The sequence below is a fragment of the Sitodiplosis mosellana genome, unplaced genomic scaffold, assembly GCF_009176505.1.
Source record: "Sitodiplosis mosellana isolate CC-2019 unplaced genomic scaffold, AAFC_SMos_1.0 Smas_scaffold_6166, whole genome shotgun sequence".
Classification (NCBI taxonomy): Eukaryota; Metazoa; Arthropoda; class Insecta; order Diptera; family Cecidomyiidae; genus Sitodiplosis; species Sitodiplosis mosellana.
Window position 1 is genome coordinate 4,328,287 of NW_022601407.1, and position 22,681 is coordinate 4,350,967.

The window sequence follows — 22,681 nt, forward strand, 5'->3', positions numbered from 1 at the left end:
TCATTTCACATTCATGCTTTTTTACGTTCTATCCTTTTCAAATATTCGAGTGTTGCGTTTTTTTTCGCATATTCTCAACCGATTTGCATGTTTTTTTCTCTTCGTTACACACACATTTACACATAAACGCGCACGAATGTTTGAAATGAAACGTTGTTTAAATTTTAACCGAATATTTGTGAAATGTGCATTTGCAGCAAGCGCGCAAACACATGATTATATAATGTTCATCGTATTGATTGGACAAAATGACAAAGCTCGAACATATATATATATATCAAAAATACACGTATATATCAAAAATGAGATGTGTATTTCAAAATTCGAAAGAAAAAAAAATGAATATGGTAGAAAGAACGAACGAAGCAATAATGCATACGTGCTCGAACCAAACACATGTAATTTGCATTCTCCTTTTCTAGGGTAATTTCTGGATGTAGTGTGATTTGATATATTTTTTCATGAACTTTTTTTTTCTTGCTTTCAAAACGACAAAATGATTTGAGTACACACACACATTGACATTAACTTTCATGAAAACTACCATTCATATGTATCACTCAATGATAAATAAATAAACAGCAATTGAACTCAATAAAAAAAAAGAAGTCCAACTTACACTGGTCGATTTGTATCTTTTGTGAAAATTTTCCTATTCGCTGATGTGTGTGATTCGTGTATTTGAATTAAACTAGTGAATCGGATTTTGGTGTTTTCTTTTTCCCTCCCTCGTTTCGTGGATATAATTTTTATTTCTTTTCTGTTAAATTTTTTTTTGCTCCTTTTTCTTTCAATAATTTCTTTTTTGTTGGTCAAAATATTCCTCGGTATTTTTTTTTAATACTTTTTACTTCAAATTGTCACTTGTTTTCAATCCCCTCGATTATATCCCAATCTAATGACACTTTTTCACGCTGTATCCATGCGCGAATTCGTATTGTTGTATTGTAAAAAAGAACTGTTTTCATCAGCTTACAACATAAAATATAAACTCCTGTATACGTATATACTGGTGATGGACCGAAAAATCGTACATAAAATCGTATTCGCGACCTTATCGTTACGGGTACGTCGCTCAACTGAATTCAAGCTCGCTGTATTCATGCATATCGTCGAAATTCTCGTTCGCTCGCAGAAACGACTCACACTTCAGCAGCATTTGAATTTTTCCCATTACACAAACGAACAAACGCCAGCAGCCACACATTCTCTCTCTCGCTCTCTCCTTCTTATTATCTCTTTGTAACACACACACATACAAATGTATACACACATACACACCGATGCCCAATGGCAGTACGGAGCAGTCGCGTTTGTGTGCTGGCATTTTTCGGTTTGTTCGGAAAAAGAAAAATCCGATTCGGAAAGGAGAAAGTTAGTGGGGGCCGCACTCAATACTCGGTCGCAAGAAAATACACACGAATTCAAAGTAGCCCGAGAGAATTCGATGTACATATCGCAAAATTGTGTGAGATGTGGTGTTGTTCGCAGTGTGTAAAGAGTGTGTGGTTGAGAGAAAAACTCTGAGAAAAGTTTCGTATACACAACAGGATAGACAAGCAAGCAAGCAACCAAACACACACATACACACATACGTGCTCTGTCTCTCACTCACCATCATATTCAAAATATCTCTCACATTTTCATGATTGTATCAAATGAGCAAACTCAGCGCCTAAATGACGTCATACTGCGTCACATTGTGGATATATACATTGGCGTCTATCGGACTCGTTTCCAATGCTAGAGAAACCATCGAATTGCTGTAGAAGTACGTAAATGAAACTTGGCGAATGGGAAAGGAAATGCCTTCGATTTCGATATATATGCTGCGATTGCTTTTTCTCAATTATCCTCAAACATCAACTCAAATTTTCTCTTTCTCTCTCTCTCTCTCTCTCTCTCTCTCTCTCTCTCTATCTGGTTTTTCCTGTTTCTCCCTTCATCTCTTCTTCGCATTCGCGCACCAGTTGAAAATCCACCTAAGCTCCTTGCAAACAGTGGAAAATTGGCCATTTTTCCTATGTCATCACATGATGACGATCGATACAAAGTTGAAATGAAAAAAAAAAACGACATGTAATTGTCGCTATTATGAAATTTCATTACGTTTGCTCTACGTTTCGCGTGCAACGAGCGAATGAGGAAACGAACAAACCGCGCGCACACGATTCTTAAGTATAGTTTGGTTAGTTTTTTTTTCTGTTTCCGTTTCTACTCTTAATGTTGTGTGTAACAGTTGCACACACACATTCAGTGTGTTTCGAGTGTTGCATATACAAGCGGGGTAGCGGGAAATATATGATCCTGTCGAACAAGCAACAACAAAAACAACAACTGAAGAAGAAGAAAACGAAAAGTCAAGCACAGAAAAAATAGCACAGGAGAAACAGAAGCGGAACTAATTCTCAACGACACACAAACGAGCTTTGCTATATGTAGCACGAGAAAAATCGATATGACGAATGATGATGAAGAAGAAGAAGAAGAAGTGGCATGGTGGAGAGCAAGAGAATGAGTGAGCAAGTGCGCTCGTTCGATATCTCTCTCGCAATATTCAGACTGCGAGAGTGTTTGGCATTTTTGCTCTGTGTCAGCAGATTCAAATGTATGCTTCGTGTATTTCTCTCCTCTCTCCCCCTCTCTCTCTCTCTCTTTCTCTCTCTTTCTCTCTCTCTCGCTTCGAATTATCCCAATGGTCGGTCTTTTTTTTCAATGTACCAAATTATCTCTTAACTTGAACATAGAACGAATGAGAAAAGTCTTCATCTCTTTAGAGCAAGCAAATGAGATCGAAATGAAAAGTACCCTAAAAAGTGTCACACCACCAACAGCAAAATAGGTAAATTTTAATTTTATATCCATCCCAGTGGATAAGTTTTAGTTATGATATGGCCTCCAGAAACAGTTCCCATGACGGGTTTCTATTTGAAAAACACCAACAGTATACACATTAACTGTGCTGTGTACAGTTGACGATTTTTAACAAACTGTCCAAAACAGGACATATGCTATGTACATTATATCCATTTCTATTGATATCGAATGCGATTAGCCACATATATGAATCGTGTGTGAAATGTCCATGATTTATTTAATTTTGTAAATAAAATGGTTTTCTTTCTATTTGTTTGCTTGCTTTTCTGTATACCATTAACGTTGTTTGTGCGCATACATTTCTAAGAACTTTAGTCGATTTCAAAATAGCCATGATTCAAAAAGCAAAAATCTAGCAACTTCCTCATTCGGCCAATTCGGAAATTCCGTAAACGCGAAAGAAGCGAAAAAAGGTCACAAACACGATACACGTCTTCATTTGTTATTGTACGCTACTGCTGCTGGACACAATGAATTGATGTCTAATGAGGATGCCGTTAAGTAATATACAGCATGACAACGGCAGCTATACGCGGCCTGCAATTACATAAATTTCGTACCATTTCGCTTACAACCAGTTCAAAGTAGTAATAATGAAGTGCCCACCGTTTCGAGGAATTCATTTCATCAAAATGATGAATCACAACAAAGAAAACGCACTTCATACTTTTGATATGTATATCAAAATTTGGAACAATGGAACAAAAAATGTGAGCATGCGGAAATAATAGTTTGACTATGTTGCTGCAGCTGCAGCAGCTGCTGCTGCTATAGCTTCGATTGTATTTTTAGTTGAGACAGTGTGAAAGTTGCTATTTTATCGACTCTTTTCGGATACATATTTAGGTTTTGCCAAACAAACCGAATCCTGAAATGCAGCTAATGCAAAATTATATATGAGCGTTTCGTTCCGTTCCGTTCCGTTATGTTCCGCGTGTATTTTCGGTTTCGGTGGAGTGGATATGGATCCATACTAAAAATGGAATATTGATGAGTTGTGCATTGTACCGCGTGACGTCATGCAAATAGAACACTATTAACCGGCGCCATATTTACTGCCATTGACAAAAAAAAGCACCAACAACATAGAGAGAAAACTGTTCGCGAACCTGTTTTCGTTCGAATTACCAATAAAAATGCCATATCCAACACCCCATTGGCTGCATCGAGCTTATTGGGGGAGATTTTTGTTCAAACCAACAGAAAATTGACGGTTGTTTTCAGAAGCTTCGCGTGCTATTTCCCTCCATCTAACATTATCTCTGTCATACACATACACACACACTCCATGTGATTGAAGGCTTTATTTTTCATCATTTCGTGACGTACCCGTTGAGCTTAGCTGTTTAACACAAGTTTTCATGTATTGTGTATATACGGGACATTGATATACGGGAACAATCAAATCATGCATTAATCATGGTCTAAATAAATCGGCGGCAGCTCGAAGGTAAAAATAGAGCGAAAACTGAGAGATGGAGAGACAAGTACAATAATTATATCAATTCCAATATAGATTCCTTCGGTATATCGGAATCTGCATATGTATTATCTCTCTTGTGTGTGTTTGTCCAATTTCAAGCCAATCATCTCACCTCACAAGGCAATAAAGAATCCACACTACCGCCAGCCGGAGTTGTGTATGCATTTTTTTTATTGAAAATTCGTTTTGAAGGGCGAAAAAATAAAAGCGATTTATCGTTAAAAGGTTTATGTGCCAGAGGGAAACACACACACAGAGAGAGAGAGAGATAGAGTGATAGGCAGAGAGAACGTGCCAAAGAAAATGTGAGCGAGCACCACAAAGGCTAATACAAAGGAACAAATGTCATAATATGTGCATAGAGTGCATGCAAATTTTAGCTTGCTCTCTCCTTCTCTGTGTGTCTTTGATACAAAATATTAAATGGAAAATGAAGTATTGTTGTGTTCGAATGAACGCGAAGACGCGAGCAATCGCAAACTGTAGTAGTAAACTCACTCGTCTAATTTAAATCTAGATTTTGATCCATAAACAAATAAGCCGAGAGAGTGTGAGAAATAAAAAGAGCGAGCGAGCGAGAGACATTCAAGAAGTTCTTTAGGAGCTTGCGACAGACGCCAACAATCACACACACACACACATATATATATATGCAGTCGAAACGACACAATAATGCCCAAGTGCACACGAACCTACCGGAATTTATTCGGTCGAATAGCCTTGTTCTATTTAGTAATAAGGTTTAATAAAGTTTTTTTTTTCTTCTTTCGCTTCATCTGCTTCTTCATCATCATCGGCGGCGGCGGAAATGAAGATTTCATTTAATGTTTGAAACGGTGTTATTTATCACACTAATGTGTGCACACGGGCAATTCAACAAAGAACCGCACTCTTATCACTCATTGTCTGCTTGCACGGTGGAAGAGGGAAAAAAAAGTTCATTTGCTTAATAAGAGTGTTTACGTAACGAAGAAATCCAGTCGGTTGACCGTTCAGATGAATTCGTACATACGCCGACGCTTCAAAATAATCAGACGAAGAAAAACAGTATTCAAATGGGGACACATTCAGACACCTCTCTTTCAAGAAACGTGAACAGAATAAAAAAAAATATATACACGCAGCGGCTCATTCGCGACATACGTGAATCTGAACGCATGTGTGCATGTGTGTATGGTAAAAAGCGGCAAATTATATGAGATCGGGAAGTCTTCAATTTATCAAGTAAATAGAAGCTTATTGCAAACAATATCCGTATTATATTTTACGACTTTTTTCTCGATGAAATGCGACCGCTCTCTCGCGCACACTGTATTACACTCTCTATGTCTCCACCAAAGAAGAAAGAAACCTGTAAACGGTCGCTTTAGGTCGACACACGCACACACGTGCGCACAAGAATGCAGCACAATTATCATCCTGAATGTTTGCCGAAAGCCATTCAAATTCGACTGAATCATTTTGCCGAAAACATGATTATGTTCTGATTAGAATGTTCGACAGGTAGCCGATGACAATGATATGCATTGTATCATGTGGCACTTGTCGCATCAAATGAATCAAATATAGAATATTATTGAATGTTTGCTGTATGGTCAAATATAGATTCAAATTTTTTTTTCGGTTCATTGATTTGTTCGAGTGTCCTTTCCAGATAAAGAACAATTGAAACGTGAGCTAATAAAAATCAATTCCGTTCGCAGGGAATATCGAATTTATTTTTAATTTGATTCATCGATTTGAAGTGAAAATGGCGCCTCAAGTGCACTTGTACTTCGAATTCAATTTTTTTTCTCATCGCGCTACAATCTAAAGTGCCACTACACGAATTAACATAGTCATGTCATAAGTATCATTTGCACGATAACAATTTATCACCGCAACTGTAAATAGTTAGTTTCGTTTTTAAATTGACGTGCTAATTTGGTGGGATTCGACATGAATGATTATGAAATAAGATCGATTTGTGGCGTGTGTGTAAATGAATAGACTATTCCATCGGACAGAAGAAGAAGAAGATGGAAAATGCGAATGAGAAGAGAAGGTGACAAGTGCAACCAAGATTGATGCAATCGGCAGTAATGAATGAATTGCAGTGTCAATTTTTCAATATGTCAAATGGAGAATGTTCGTTTCAGGTTTTGCTTCCGATATCCATTCAATTATCATCGACGTTTGAATCAATTGTCATCACATGCGCTTGTTGCTCGGCTTGCTAGACATACATTTCTCTCTCTCTATTACTATCTCTATTTCACTCTATCCATTTCGGTCTTGTCCACACACACACACACACACAAACAATCGATCTTGTTCTCTTGGACTCGAAGCGATTAATGGCCACACTGAGACTCTCTCTATCTCATACATGAAAATCCCACTACATACACATGACACGAGCTGATTATTCAATTCATGTTCATTCATTTATTAATTTATTATCAAACCAAAATGTGCTCATCGCAAAATGTGTATCACTATGTATTTCTGAGCGCATGCTGAATGAATCAAATCGGCCTGTGCGCGATAAAAACCATGGTACCTAAGTATACCCATTCTACTCTCTTTTTGTGTTGTTTATTGCTCGAAATACGTGTTCGTTGTTTCGTCGATTCTTCTTCCAGATGATATACATATATACTCAGCATACATCATCGTTCTACTGTTCATCATCATCGAAACGTTTGCATTTTACATAGATTCTGGCATCCGAAAGAGATGGACGGCATATGGATATAAATTCGGAGGGGCGGGATCTTAACAGAGATCGGAGAGCATCCAGAGAGATATACCGTGCGATGATGCTCAAAAATGAGCGAACAAAAAACGGTATCAAAATTTCGAACGTACCGTGCGCACGGTCTCTATTGCGACCGATATGCGGATGCATCAATTTAAAGTTTATTGTCGAATTAATGATAATATCACGAGATATCTTATCATAGATCATTTGACTTGCTTACTTATGACCATTGCGCTTTTGATTGCGCGACGAGAGCAAGCTGCGTGTTCTTTTTTTTCTCTCTCTCTCTCGTTCAGCAACAGTCGTCGTCGCGGTCGTTGGTCATTCATCAGAAAATTTAAATCCATTCAAACGGAGAGAAGCAAACTTGAAAAAAAAATCATATCGCGCTTCATTCCTTTTGCTCTCTGTCTCTCAAAGGAGGAGAGAGAAGCAAAAAAAAACCGACACACATACACACACACACACACACGTTGTTAAATCCGCATCGATCCAAATCATGAAATGACGTGTTCTCGTTTGACATTCCTTGGGGTTTGACGGCTTTTCTCGCTTCCGGAATCAGGCATCATTCAAAATTAATCAATTGAAAAGGACATCATTTAAAATTGATGATTTGCCTTCTCAATCAAATTGAATTGATTCAATGTATGTGTGTGCAGCGCTGTGATTGCTCTATGCTTCGACATATGCACAGTGCGAGCCACTTTCTATGTGATCTGTACTGTGTATTGTATAATATATATATATATTATCGCATTTCACCTGCACTTCTTTGCTTTAACATGCATGTTCAATATTTGAAATACACAATCCGATTAAATTTTTAAGAATAAGTGAGTCGTCGGACCTGACCTGGATATAAATGACAGCGTAAGAACAAAATAACAACTTCTGAACTCTTTGTCGATAAATGAAACGAAAAAAAAACTTAGAGCAAAAAAGAAACAAATGAAGTTACGAGCAAAAGTGACACAAGTGGGCATTGAGCGGAAAACACGTTTTTCTCATTTTTCTCGCTACTGGAAAAAGACAGCGACTAGGTGTCTTCGACTTATTTGTAGTTATTTCCATTTTCTACAATATTGCCGAAGACACCTAGTCGCTATCTTTTTCCAGTCGCGAGAAAAATAAGAAAAACGTGTTTTCCGCTCAATGCTCACTTGTGTCACTTTTGCTCGCAACTTTATTTGTTTCTTTTTTGCTCTAAGTTTTTTTTCGTTTCATTTATCGGCAAAGAGTTCAGAAGTTCTGTTTTCATTCTATGAGTTTCATATATATATATACTCGTACATCTATTCGTTCTTCGCCCATTTGCTAATGGTGAAAAATAGTGATTCTTATTGCTATTGTATAGTTTTTCCCCATTAAATAGCACTTTTATAAGGTTAATTATGTCAACGCAGACAACCGAACAGTCGAACAATGGAGAGAGAGAGCGAGAGAATGTGCATGCACTCGGGCCGACATTTCGGCGATACCCATTAGAGAAAAATTGTCGGTATGCACACGTAACCATGGTGAGATATGCCCAAAATGAGAACAACACCTAATGTACACACGGTATGCTTCGACTGTGTGTCGCTCTCTATTAAAAAACAATTACAATATGTTGACACTTCGATGATATTGATTGCGGTTGGTTCGAAGCATAAACATTGTTCTTGGCCATAGCCAGAGGGAATATGCCACTTTCGATCCTTCCGATGGAAATCAACCGATTATTTTATAGCTCGACAACATTTGGCGATGCATTCAATGAATTATGTAAGCATATTTTACATGCACTTTGTATACGACGAAGTCAAAAACAGAAATTTGACAGCCGTTGGATCGTGTATGCACATCACCGTAAATCACAAGATTGTTTATAAATAAAATTGGATGAAAAATCGTTGCAATTTTCGTTGGCTTCTATCTGCCAAATGCCAAAATAGATGAAAGCAATTGATGTTTACATCTATCGGCCAGGCATATGAATGTAAAAATTAGACGGATTTTTCATTGCAATTCTCCTTTTCATTTCAACCATTTCATTTTGGCTCTGTTCTGCTCCCATATTGATCCTTAGATTCTTCGTTTCGAATTGTATTCATCGTTTTTTTTTCGTCATTTCACACAACATTTCTATTTATCCGCTTTATTTCGGTTGCGAAACAAAATTACTTTGCTCACGAAACCGCAATATAGTGACGCTTTTTGTCTTCTTCGTGGAGGGAATCGATTAGAATGATTCACTCCATTCGCGCGCGTGACGCGAGTGAAGTGCATTATTCTTTCTCCCCATTTTCCAAAGCCAAAGGCATTCGCTTTTTTTTCATGCCGTTTCTATGTTTAACATAAACTACTCTACATCTCATATTTATGACATGAATACACCACGGTATATTAAAATTTATCCGTATTCAGTGGCACGTATTTATCGTTTCGATGTAAATGTGCGAAAATTATTCATGTCACTTGGGATTGATGCATATTGTGTTTGAAAGAAGAAAAAGAAGTATAAAAACAAAATTAGAGTATTTGTACAAGTTAAAAGTACAGATGACGACGAAAACGACGACCACGACAAGCATTTGGAAAAATGACACAAATGACTTTGCTCGACAGAGACGAAACGAGAACCAATGTATATGTTTAATGACGACAACAATTTCCATTCCAAGTAATTATCATCCAAAGTCGATTCGTTGGTTCTTTCAACTTGATCGCAATTGGTTACATACGACGGACACACGATATGAAGAAGAAGTTTGACTTTTTTTGTTTAGTTTTTTTTTTCGATGCACCATCAACAATAATTCATGTGGAACAGTCATATAGTCAACTCGTTAGTTGACCATTTTTCGTATCAACATGTTTTTATGTATGGTGTACACAAAACACCGTATCACATAGTTCGGCGTCTAACAGCGTCATATCATTTGAATTTCGGTTGTTTTAATGAGCATTCTTTTCCCGATAAGCCAATTCAATGTAACATTTAATCATCTTCACTGGTTTTTGTTTCTGTTGTCAAATACCCTTCCGAAATAATCAGTTCACGAAGCCAACGACGGAAAAAATAAATATGATTCAATTCCATATTAATCCAACAAATATTATTCATGATGAATTTCTTGGGCGTGACACTAAACAATACGCTCCATGCCTTTAAAAGTCGGTTCGAATTGGTTACACTTGTATTTGTTGTGTATACGTAAAAGACGAACGCGATGAAACTCACTTCATAACACACATACACACACTTTGGATATATTTGATGCATTTTTATTAATACGATGTCAAATGTTTCAATCGAATATTCACTAATTTCTTTTGTTTTTTTTTTTTCTTTTTCTTTTTTGGAACCATATTACACCAAATATTGGAAAATGTGATTGCATTTGTTTGATTTAAACCATTTTTCGATGAGCCACTTCTTGGCTCTCGGTCTTTTTCTCTTTTCGTTGAACTCAAAATTTAAATTGAAAACAATAATTGTTGGAAATAAATTGCTTCGTAAAATAAAACACTCACCTCCGAATTTGAACGCATCGCCATATTCTATATACAAATCCCAAATAAAATGCCAATGTAAATTGAGCAAGCCGAGTTCGTAATTTGTTGTTCTTTTCTCTTCTTCTCGTTGTCTCTCTGTCTCTCACCAATATACAACACTGTATGTATGTTTTTAGTTCAAATGTCTCTAGTGCAATAAGCAGTCAAATATTCCGAATATCGATCTGTCAACAACGCGCGCATACACACACGACACACTGGTCAATCTCTTGGTTGGGAACGCAACCTTACGCTCGTTTACTCCTTCTTCTTCGTTTTATTACACCTGACGAATGCCGGACACATTTTTATACAGTAAATTTAAGATGCTCGACTCTTTTTTACATTGCATTTTTTTCGTTGGAATTTTTTTTTTGTTGAACTTCATTTTGCATTTCAATTTAAAGCATGTAAAATTAGTAAATTTCAATGAGCATTTCATTGAAACACATTTGATGTGAATAAGAATTAAATACAAATCTGTGGCTTATTCTTGTTCGAAAATAACTTTGTTGACACAATTGGCAACTAGATGGCGTTTGGAGTCGTGCTTTTTTTCTCGTTTTTTGTTTTCTTCTTCTTTTTCTTCCGTTTAACGTTATAATAGTGGTTCATACCATAGAGAAAAAATAAAGAGCGAACACAGCAACTTTTTACCAATAGAAATGAAACATTTAGCGAATGAGCGTTTTTGAGCGAGGCAGTGTAAAAAAAAGGCAGTGTGCTCAGAATGAAGAAATATGAGGAAATGTTTGATAGACAGATTTTTCGTTTGTTTATTTTGTCGTAATAATACTGTAATATTGCTATACTGTGCGGATAACAATAATAATGCGGACTTTTTTTTGCCTTATTTCTACTTTTTTACTGTTTCAAACCAAAAGGAATTAATCAATTGAATTTGAATTTATTAAAAATTCTAATTTTAGAATAAGTTCAACGGCATAATTGAATGAAATTTTGTTACATAAGCGACACATTTTTCTAAGGTCATCGCATTGTATTCAAATCGGTTGATTTAGTTTTGAATCACACAAAAATGTTCGATAAATAGTTGTTCATCTCTGGAATCAAGAGTCTAGATAAATGGAACACTTGATTGGAATCATTTTTATCTTTGGATCAAAGCAATTCAATTGACGTATTTTTAGATATACTTTCGATTTTAATACTTAATGGTCATGTAATGGTGTCTTGGTGTGTGCATTTCTGAGCAATTCATGTATCTTGTATGTTTTGGTGTTTTCTGTTCGGTAATCGGCATACATGTTGACAGCAAGACTTGAATACAAACATACAAATGCCAATCGAAAATTTAACGAACTTGATTGATGTACGCTCTATCGTGCGAGAAAAATCCAATTATTTTGAATTATCTCGCAAGTTTTCCTAGCCCGATTTTATGGATTTATACATATTAAAACACTATTTCCACCGACTATTTAGCAGTCCAACCATGAATTAATATAACATAATGATATTGAATCGAAAAATTGTTAATATCAAATTATCATTTATTACATAATGAGTCACCTCTCTTGGTTTTGTTATCTATATCGATGAAAGTGTTTTTTTTCTCTTTCTCTGTATATTCAAATTTAATATTTTGCCTACCAAAATCATTGGAGAATTTAAATATAACAGAACAATATTGAAATAACTTTTGTTCGAATAACGTTTTCGGCCGTTAAATATGTTCTTGTTGTGTCTTGGTCAGTGTTTATATTCAAGTGAAACGACTTTAATTGGTATCATATCAATAAAATGCAAGTAAAAGTCAACCGATGTCATGTTTGAAATGCTTTTTCTTCTGGTTTGAAATATTTTTCTCGGTTCGAAATGCGTACCAATTTCTTTTCTCATATTACTGTATGTAGATTATACTGTATTGCGATTAAGTTCGATCCCTTCGATTTCGTAATGCTATGTCATTTCACACGTCGGATTGCCCGAAAAAGAAATCGATTTATCGATTATTATTCTTTATTTGATTCTTTATCGATTCGTGCATTGTATCAGAGAGCCAACAGCACGTCTTTCAACTTTGATACTCGCCACAGCACGGAGCGGTACACACTTCTGTATTGCCTTCTTTTTAATGATGTGATAATAGCAACAAATAAAAAAAACCAGTTACAATACAACGACACAATCTGTAGAAAAGTGTGTTTTTTATTGCGCTGAGTTTTGAGTCGGTTCCGTGCGTACAGTGAAGAAAATACAGACAACCGTGCGACACCGCCGTCCGGTGTTGGGTCAAAAAGTTGATTTATATTTTTATAACAAAAAAATATTCATTTGTTTTACTTCATTCAGTGTAAATCACTTAAAGCGGTAACATTGATTTAACATCGCTCGGCTAATTTATGATAATCAGTCCTTAGCTGTTGTTCGATAGTTGATGCAAAGTTGATACTCGGTGTTGTTTTTTTTGCACGTTTTTACAAGGTATTGGCCATAATAAAATTTGGTAACGTTTCTATTGGCGTAAGATCATACACAAAAATAACTGATTTTCATAGTGGTGTTTTCTTGTGGATTGTAGAAAAAAAATGTTTCCGAAAATAGATTGTCAACGATTAATTTTGTAAAGATTGATTCTAGCCATTTGTTGGGGGGGCGGGTGTTCGAAAAAGTTAGAGTTTTTAAGAATTGATTCACAAATAAATCTTTTATATGTAGTTAAAATGCCAAAAATGTTGAAAGCACCTCTTTGAATATTTTTTGAAACGAGTTATTGATTGGTTGAAACGTTGACGATTTTTCGGCAACGAAAGAACGAGAATGTTCACTTGAAAGTGATTTTGCTTTCGGTTGCAAATACAAATACGTGCTATTGTTGAATCTCTGCGCAAAATTTGGCTTAAACAAATAAAAGCCAGTTAGTGGTGGCCATTCATTGAGGTTTATTTATTCTTGATTTATTGAAAAGTGAATATTAAAGTGGCAGAACAATCGTTCAGTGTATATTTGCATATTTCTCTCAAAGTAAGAAGAAAACGTAATGATTTGGTTATATATTTTTTTTACAGGCATTCATTTCCCTTCAAAACGCTCGATAAGCTGAACGCCGCAACGTAGATAGCAACATGAAAGTTCAATTTTTAACTGCGGTGGTGATTTCTTTTTATCTGATCATATTGTGTGCTGAAGCAACTGTTGTCAGAAAGTGTCAAGGTAAACGAGTGATGAAATAATTTTTATTAGTGAACTTTCGTGCATTTGTATGCCAGTGTGTCTGAGTAACTGTTCATGATTTCTTAAATGCACATGCTAAAAGAAATGAAAAAATAACATCGTTTTGTACGGTTGTTGGGAATACTAAAAAAAAGAAGAAGATAAAAATGTGTTAGAAATAGAAATGGAAAATGGGTTGCATAGTCGTGCATTGAACAATAAGCATTCGTATCGGAGATACCATCAAAACAAACGACCCATTGATATAGTAATATCATGCAAAGAAAGATTTACGAAGCGAGAAAACTTGCCTTTTTCCTGTTTGTTCATTTTTTTTCTTCAAGTTTGTGCCTGAACTTTTATCTATCGTTTGTTTCATTCTTAGACGATCACTAATTGCTGGGCCTCAACGTTATCGTTGCTTGCTCATTAAAGTCACGAGTTGCACAAATCAATCGTTCAGCCTAATGCACGCTGTGTGCATTCAAACGAAAGCAGCTAAAAATATGTTACGCCATTATAATAATCAGTTGTTTTTGTTTCTCTCTTGTTTCTTCAAAGTGTCGAGTGATGTGTTGATTTTAATGCGTAGTAGTTTTGATTTTCTTGAAATGCCAGGTGTGTTCGTTTGTATGTATGCTTAACACCAGGAAGAGCTCAACGAGTTCAACCAGTAAAAAGTACTTGAACTGAATTATGTTTAACCAACTTGAGTTTTTTTTATTACTTCCTTTTAGTTTGTTATGCGTAAAATGTTTGTTTTATTATTAGTAGTAAAAAGTTTCAGTAGAAAAAAAAAGTTCAGCAATTTAAAAAACCAACAACAAATCTTTGAACGTGTTGTCATAGGTAAATCCGCTAAGCAATTAAGTAATGAAGACGTAACGATTTCGAATTGTAAAAAAGGACGCTGTCGGCTACGGAAAAATACCAAAGTTACTATTGAATTGAAACTCACACCAGGTTTGTGTGCATTTTTTTAAATCTTGATTTCGATTTCTCAATTTTTCACTCTCTACTTGAAATTCGGCGAGATTTTTCCTCTCTAAAAAAAATAGAAAATTAGAAATAAATTTTTCGATGCATTCATTTTTGTGACATTTTTCCAATCCAATTTCAAGCAATTTTCATTAAACTTTTCCCCATTTTTGTTTTTTCATGGTTTCCAGACCACGATGTCAAAAAGTTGACCACAACGGTGAATGCGGTGGTTCTGAGTGTGCCATTACCGTTTATTGGTGTGGATGGTACGTCAGCCTGTAACAATTTATACCTTGAAGATGGCACCACAAAAACGGAATGCCCACTGAAAGCCGGCCAAAGCTATGTGTACAAAAATTCATTCGATGTACTTCCCGTTTATCCAAATATACCCGCTCTGGACGTTCACTGGGCACTTACCGAGGCTAACAACAAAGCATTGGTATGCTTTGAAATACCAGCAAAAATTACGAATTAAATCGTTTTTATTATTATTTTTTATTTTTTGAAATAATGTATTTTTCGTTTGTTTTTCTACAAACTATTTTGTGGTTTAGTCCATTTTTCTCAGCAACATTTGTTCTCTCAAATTGAGTTCGAAAAATAATAAACATAATTGTTGTATGACAAAAGGCAATTGCTTGTGCGTTTTTCTTCTTTCTCTCATGTCTCTGGTTTTTATCGTTGTTTTACTACTTTAGGGGGAGAATTTAGTTTTTTTTTCGTCTTGTTCTTAACCAAACATTCCAAAATAAATACCTAACGATATGCATAAATAAATTTAAAAAAAATAGTTAGTCGTTTCGATTCGTTCTTTGATGATTGAGTCGTTCAGTAGTTGATACTTTGCATAAGAAGTTCGAGCATTTGTTGTATATTTTTCGATTTCATATTGCATTCAAAGAATTTCTTTTCACAGTCAGCCAAACGTTGACCCGCATTGATGGCATCACTAACCGCCGTGCCAGCCGTTAAACGCCGCAATATCCATGTGCTGTATGTGTGAAATGAACAACAAAAAATACCAGTTAGTTCGTTGTTGGCACCTTTTCATCCAGTGCTTTGACTAGTAGTCAGAATTTTCAATCTTCACGCATGCACACACATTATGTTAATTCATTCTGAACAATGTTCGATGAAAATTCTTGCGTTGTTTGAAGATTGAATATTCTAACTATTTAAACAATGGCATGAAGGTGTTCGAATCACTATTGACGTAACACTTAGTCTTATCAATCTCCGCAACGATTGAAACACGAACATACTTCGGCGAAGGTTTAACAACAATCGTTTTCGTATTCATGATGCGTCGCATGCATTTGCTTACCTCGACAAACCATCGAATATTTTTTCCGCACTTGTTCCGTTTCCTTTTGCCACATTTTCTACCGCATTTTTCACCGTAACGCATACCTAAGGGAAAATCAGAATGAAGAAATGAAATTGATAGCAATATAATAAACTAATAGTGGGCCATTAATGAAAACTAGTAACAAATGATAAATGGAAACCGTAACGCATACCATGCGTTGAACACACGTCGTCACATCGATGTCATATTTATGAAAAATCCTTTCGACTTTATCGATCAGCTGATTTATTGGATTTTCGTCGTCCAATTGATCTGGTGGTAAGAAATTATTTGGAATTTTAGAAAATATTTGGATGTTTGTAAAATTGTTGACGGATTTTCTTTAAAATGTATACTGAAATTGCTCATATTTGAAACAGTAAAATAGCGGTGGTGTGGAGATGAAAGAATGTGTCATTGAATTTAATGTAAATTTAAAATAAACAAAACACTTCATCGTACTTCGTCGTCCATACGCCGGGTAGTAACCAGGGGTGTTAGCAAATTTTGCTTGATCTTTTATAAGCGATTTCCAAAGATAGGTGGTCACGAGGCCACCCAAGAGTACAGCACCAGTCAGAGCTATCGATCCTGTGTTTACATTCATTAAGGGGTCCTTCCATTTGCCAAAGTAAATTTTTATGAACAAACATTTTTAAAAAATTAAATAAATAAAATTCATCGTTCAAAATGTGAACATGACGTGTGATTATTAAATCGATTGCAAATAAAAACAAATTCAATTGGTACCGATACAAAAGCTGTTGATTGTGATGCCCACGATTTCACCGAGTCCACCGAACGTTTAACCGGAATGGATAGAAATGGAACGGAGAATTCCAGGCCGACCTATCAAAATAAAACATACACACACACACACACACAGACACACACACATAGGCAAATGTGCCAGTTTCAGATTTCATATTAGGTGATGAATACTAGGTGTAAGTGCGAAAGTAATCCACGAAATGAAATCATTATGGACGTAATTTCCACATTGTTTTAACTTCATCCACGCTGCAAGATAGAGCAAGACAACGACACACCATCAGCATCAACAATCCGCATCAAAGTGTCAACCATGACGTATTTAAAGCGCATTGAGCGGAAAGACCAAGTGATTTTAACACGACGACACAATGACTAAATTTTCAGTAGCACACTCCGTTAAACCTTTTAAATAGCCAAGTGAAACCACTTTACTTCTGGTTTAGAGAGCATTCATCTTCTATAGAGCTTCATACAAAAAGCATGAACGAAATTGTAGTTTGTGAAGGGATTGATACATGATTGGATTGATTGGGAAATTTGTACTCATAAAACTGAAAAAATGAAATGATAACTGAGAAAAACGAGAAACTGTTCAATCAATCACTACGATTTTTGTCCATTTTTCCATTTTTTTTTAACGATTTTGAATTATTCCTGAAGATTTGTTTCTGATTTTAGAATTCACGCAGAGAAATAGTAAAACGGTTTAATTTGATGCAATGAAATGACGGTGTTATGCCTCCGCTGCACGATTGTATTGATGTGGAAGACTTTCATGCACTTTGGATGTGTGAATATACCTGTATGTCGTCATTTTTTGTATCAAATGTAAATAGTCCTCGGCCATCTCTTCGGCTGACTCGTTTGCCCGTTTGTTGGAATGCACGAAAATCATCACTTATCGTTCTAGCTGTGTTAATTGTACTATTTGCATAGTCTGCACTGACCACTTCAAAGTAAAACAAAAACACACTACACCAAATCAATTTGATAACTAAAAACATTTTTTGCAAGTTGAGCCGTGTTAGCAAAGGCACTGAATCGATATTCACAATCGATATTCACTCAATCAAAATCAAATCACTTAAAAAACTCAAATTCAACACTCTTCAAAACTAGAAAAAATGAATCTGAATCTGACTTTCGTCCAGAAGAGAATTTTCACTTTCGTTTCAGTGTAAGTATTCAAATCTTCAGTGGCATGGCAGAGAAGAAAAATTGCGTGGAGCGTTTTCGTCGAAATTTACTCTGAAGTGTCGCGTTACCAACTAAATGCAAACTCAAGCCATTACCCATTCTATATATTTGAAAATGCGGTAGCAAAACGTGAATAGAAGAGTGAAAAAAACATATCGTACCATATAATTTGCACGTCTTAATGATTTGGAGCATATTTTGTGTCGGTTTGTCACAATTATCTATGTAATTTGAGATTTATCATCATTTTCCGTTTCTTTTGCATGTCTCCTCTGGGCGCGCTCGGCAAAAGTGCTCCAATTGTTGTTGCTTGTTCACATGTGACACACACACACACACACAAATTTATGCTTCAGTTTGTCATTGCTTTTGATCGCTGTGTCACACCACGCGCTGCTTTTCCGTTCGAAAAGCCTTCCTGCTTTCAGGTGTTCCATCGCCAATTTTTTTTTCTTTGGTCTGTCATTAAAAAGTGATTTTTTTTCCTTTTATACATATCTGATGTGACATGTTGCTATTATGTCACCATCAAATCAATTGATTTCAATCAAAATTCCAAATAAATGTGAAAAATAAAGCACTTCTGGCAATTGTGCTCCGGTCTCTGCCGCAAATGAGTTTGCAATTTCATTTTCATTCACACAAATCACACTAGACGGCTTGACAGTGAAAAGTATAATGTAACAATGTATTTCATTTTTGGATCTATTATATACTTTTGCTCTCGAGCCGTCCATTTTCATTTGATCGTTGTGGGCCTTGCTTAAGTTTGAGCGCTCACCTCGAAATCACTTACCAGTTTGGAAAGATTTTACAAGAGATACTACATCCATCTTTGCACAAAGTGTTACCATTAACATTGTCATTTTATCACAGTGAGCACATTCAATCCATGATGCTTTTGATGCCATGAGTTATGAATTTTTTTTTATTGATTTCCATCTGGATGGCATTTATAAATGCATTTGCAAACAATGTCGTTCATTCATTGTATTGCACGTGTTGAGTCGTTTGTTATTTTCGAAAATGTTCCGTAGTTTGGAAAACTTTCTGTTTCAACAAGAAATATGCACCGGAAACAAAGCACCAACATGACAGGAAAAAGACAAACAACAGAAATTAAATGAAGAAATAAACGGACTGTCAGCGCAACAATTCAAATTTGAAAAATATGATTTTATTGAAAATTCTTCCGTTATTGCGATTCGTTTGCAGTGTGTATGTGATTTCTTGTCGTAATATAGTTACAAGCAGAGAAAGGAAACTGAATCAAGTTTTTAATTTGCAGTAATCGTGACTTCTATTGACTCATAATTTGTTCAACTATTTCAATTCTGTACGCGTCTGCAGCAGTGACGTTATTTCATTTGAATTCAGAAGATGAATACGGAATATACAGTCGCGTTTAGAAGACAGTCGTTCAGACCGTAACTAAAGCTTCGATGAAAAAACAAGACCGCAGAGCGTCACTTCGCTCCGACTTTTTTATTTACTTATTCTATTTTGTTGTTTCACAACAAACTTTTTTTTGGCGCACTACATGAAATGTATTTCATCAAAGTAACTTTGAAGTAATATATTTATTTGCAAAATGAATTACAAGATCTTGGTTTTATTTCTTTTTTTTGAAATATACTGCCTTTGGTTTAAATTAAATAAATAATATGAGCATAGAATCGAAAGTCACTTTAATTCTGTTCAAGACCCAGAAAATACTGTACGAAAAAAGCTTGAAATAATGTAATTTAAAAAAAAAAAACATTTTATCATAAAAATTTGATTGGCGCTTTGAGATATTATGCACTAATTTGTCGTTACTGCCACTCTTTTAAATTGAATAAAAAATATAAGCATAAAATTCAAATTCACCATAATTTGTTTCATCACTCAAAAAGTATTAAGAAAAAATAAGCAGAGTAGTGGCTCTACATTTCATGTAGTGCTAAAAATGAGCTGATGTAATTAATGCAAAGTCTTGCAACGATTGCAACAATTGCAATCAGCATTAAATATGCATGACTTTTCCGGCTATAAATATATATGCATTTTGAACGAACCAAACTGAATTAATCGCAATGAATCACCGCATATGCTGTTATCAATTGAAGTTTCAACTAGTGCTACAACACAAGCACATCAAATGCAATGAATATGAACAAACACATATGTGTGTCCTTAGGAATTCACCTTTCGAAAACTTCAAAATCAGGCTTTGTTATGCGCTAAATCTATCACGCTGAATAAATTCATGCGATAGATTTATGCGATAAATGTGATGCGCTCGCTTTGCGGTGAACGAGGTATGTTGCTGTTTACTACCGCTTAGCGATGCGTTCACTGCAAAGCATGAACGTTCATGCGTGAACAACTGAAGAGCAACAGACTTCGTTCACCGCAAAGCGGGCGCATCACATTTATCGCATAAATCTATCGCATGAATTTATTCAGCGTGATAGATTTAGCGCATAACAAAGCCTGTTCGAAATTAAAATTGTATTTCTTCGTCATCCTTTTGAAGCCATTTCATTTTGGCATCGTTCATAAATTATTACGAAAGATGATTGACGTTGATGCCACCCATCGCAATATAAAATATTTCGATGAAAGTGATATATCAAACAGAGCTCAACAGGCACATACATAATATACATGTAGATATATATATATATATATATATGTATCATGCATGGCCTGGCACAGCTTGTCAAACTCAAAGTCTCGACACACTTACATTACTCTGAGTGCAATTTATTATTCATAAATGCTTACGACCAACACGAAAAAAGCTCAACTAACTTGAAAGACATTTTAGACGGCTGCTTATTAAATGAAACATACCAAAGATATACAAAGCTCCGAAGCACACGCCATTTTCATGCTTTAAGCAAGTTGTCAAGCTCATAACTTGAATCCATCAAAAACACCAAGTTTTCGCTATTTTATTATTCAATGTAGTTGACACGCTTCTCACGTACTATGCAACTCAAGTTCACAGTCAACGCTTTTCGTGCACGATTTCCAACCAACGTTCATTGAAATGCAAAACTTATTCAATTTCCATCATATTACACGCTTATTATTCCACTTTAGATCGCAATGGCAGTACGCTGTCAGAACAACGATTCATAAGATTTGATAGTTTCGCTGGTTGGATGATTTGGGATATTTTTTTTAAACGTATCGTATCAAAATTGCGTGCAATTCTTTCCTTGACTTTCCCAAAATTAGGAGAACGCAGATTTTTAATTTTTTGTTCGTGTAAAAAATTTCAAATCTATCTCTTTTGCACTTAACCATTCATATATCTATGGGTGAGATTGAGAGTAGTGTATGTTTCATTGACTTTGTTACGAAAGAGAAGAGTAAGTTTCTTTTGGCTTAAAAATAGTTAAAGTAGAGTATGTATTTTGACTGTTTGTGGCTATGTGTGATAAAGGTATGATAAAGGCGAGTATGTTTCATAAACCTTAATTTGCGTTAAACAAGAGTATGTATTTTGTTAGTTTGGAATACCAATAAACAGGAGTATGTTTTTCTGACTTTAGTTGTTGGAAAAGGCGAGTATGTTTGTCCAAATTGGTGAATATAATTAATTTATTTGAATTTAAGTACTAGGCAAACATAATCAATAGAACTAATCATTTGTACATCTGGCGGCTCCCAATACTTCAATTTAACACATTGGTTCTCGAAAAAGTAGAGTCAGTTTGCATGAATGGTTAAAAATATTAAGTTCTTTAATCAGGAGTTCATGAATTGTTAGCATTAAAGAGAGAACGTGCTTATTGTACAGCATCACCATGAACGAGCGGTATACGAGCCAATGTATAGAGTGAAATGACAATATTACTGAAACAGTAGCGCATGGAAAATAACACGAAAGAAATGCGATAACAAACAAACTTTGCGAAATTGCAACGCATCGGAGAGGAATGACGAAAAATTTGGTTTTGAACAGTTCAAAAACACCTCTTTCAAAAATTTGTCGCATTATAACAACACAAATCAAATCATTTCCAACATTCTTATCGATTAAAATGAAAAATTTCTCGCTGCGCGCACTTATTCTTCAATTTACGTACGAAAATGACATAAATCAAACCTCCGTTGCATTAAAGCTTCGTACAGTCATAATTCATGATTATAATATTTTCCTTGAATTTTTTTTAGGCAGTTCTCAACTCGTAGTATTCGGATGACCGAAATAAGCAAATAAAGAATTTGAATCGTTGTCAATTCTAAAATTGTAGAGTAAATAAGTAGCTCTCTCGTTGAGAATTTGAGTAAATTATAATAATGACTTTGCAGCACCAGTTCATGTGCTGAAAACTCAACAAAAAAATCAATTTCTGACTTTCTGAGGTCTTAATTTTTCTTATTTTACGCTCTGCTTTAGACATTTTATGAAAATATTCATGTGTAATAAAGATGTTCCGAATATTATGACATGATAAAAATTTGATCTTTTTCTTCGAATGATCATTTATATTCATGATGAATTCTTTGGGTTTTACAGGAATATACGCTAAAATCAACACCAAAACTAAATTTCACCTTT

General features: G+C 35.3%; 3 protein-coding genes across 12 annotated transcripts in view; 1 reads left to right on the plus strand and 2 right to left on the minus strand.

The window, feature by feature from the left end:
- The window catches only part of LOC129575337 (sodium/potassium-transporting ATPase subunit alpha), a 38,014-nt gene extending 27,147 nt beyond the window's left edge, over positions 1-10,867 (minus strand). For 3 of the 9 annotated variants that reach the window (XM_055458751.1, XM_055458754.1, XM_055458749.1), the window contains exon 1: positions 620-7,018. Coding sequence is in view for 4 of the 9 variants with exons in the window: in XM_055458748.1 (XP_055314723.1) it covers positions 10,623-10,646 (24 nt within the window). In the remaining 5 variants the exon portion in view is untranslated. Of the gene's footprint in view, positions 1-619; positions 7,019-10,622 lie in introns of those variants that run through there. The other 6 variants (XM_055458748.1, XM_055458746.1, XM_055458744.1 and 3 more) reach the window with 3 other exon arrangements.
- A 1,982-nt stretch (positions 10,868-12,849) lies between these two features.
- Positions 12,850-15,438, plus strand: LOC129575338 (ecdysteroid-regulated 16 kDa protein). 2 transcript variants are annotated; one of them, XM_055458755.1, is made up of 4 exons: positions 12,850-13,091; positions 13,676-13,820; positions 14,670-14,783; positions 14,990-15,438. In XM_055458755.1, the coding sequence occupies exons 2-4, from the start codon at positions 13,733-13,735 to the stop codon at positions 15,277-15,279; spliced, it is 492 nt and encodes a 163-aa protein (XP_055314730.1). In that variant the 5' UTR covers positions 12,850-13,091; positions 13,676-13,732; the 3' UTR covers positions 15,280-15,438. The 2 variants fall into 2 exon arrangements, with proteins under 2 accessions (XP_055314730.1, XP_055314731.1); XM_055458756.1 differs by lacking the exon at positions 12,850-13,091 and adding an exon at positions 13,589-13,607.
- Positions 15,439-15,632: 194 nt separating this feature from the next.
- Positions 15,633-18,180, minus strand: LOC129575114 (uncharacterized). The gene is made up of 6 exons (XM_055458042.1): positions 17,727-18,180; positions 16,903-17,001; positions 16,615-16,768; positions 16,325-16,425; positions 16,129-16,214; positions 15,633-15,795 (listed from the first exon to the last, which is right to left on the minus strand). The coding sequence occupies exons 1-6, from the start codon at positions 17,928-17,930 to the stop codon at positions 15,633-15,635; spliced, it is 807 nt and encodes a 268-aa protein (XP_055314017.1). The 5' UTR covers positions 17,931-18,180.
- Positions 18,181-22,681: the final 4,501 nt, after the last annotated feature.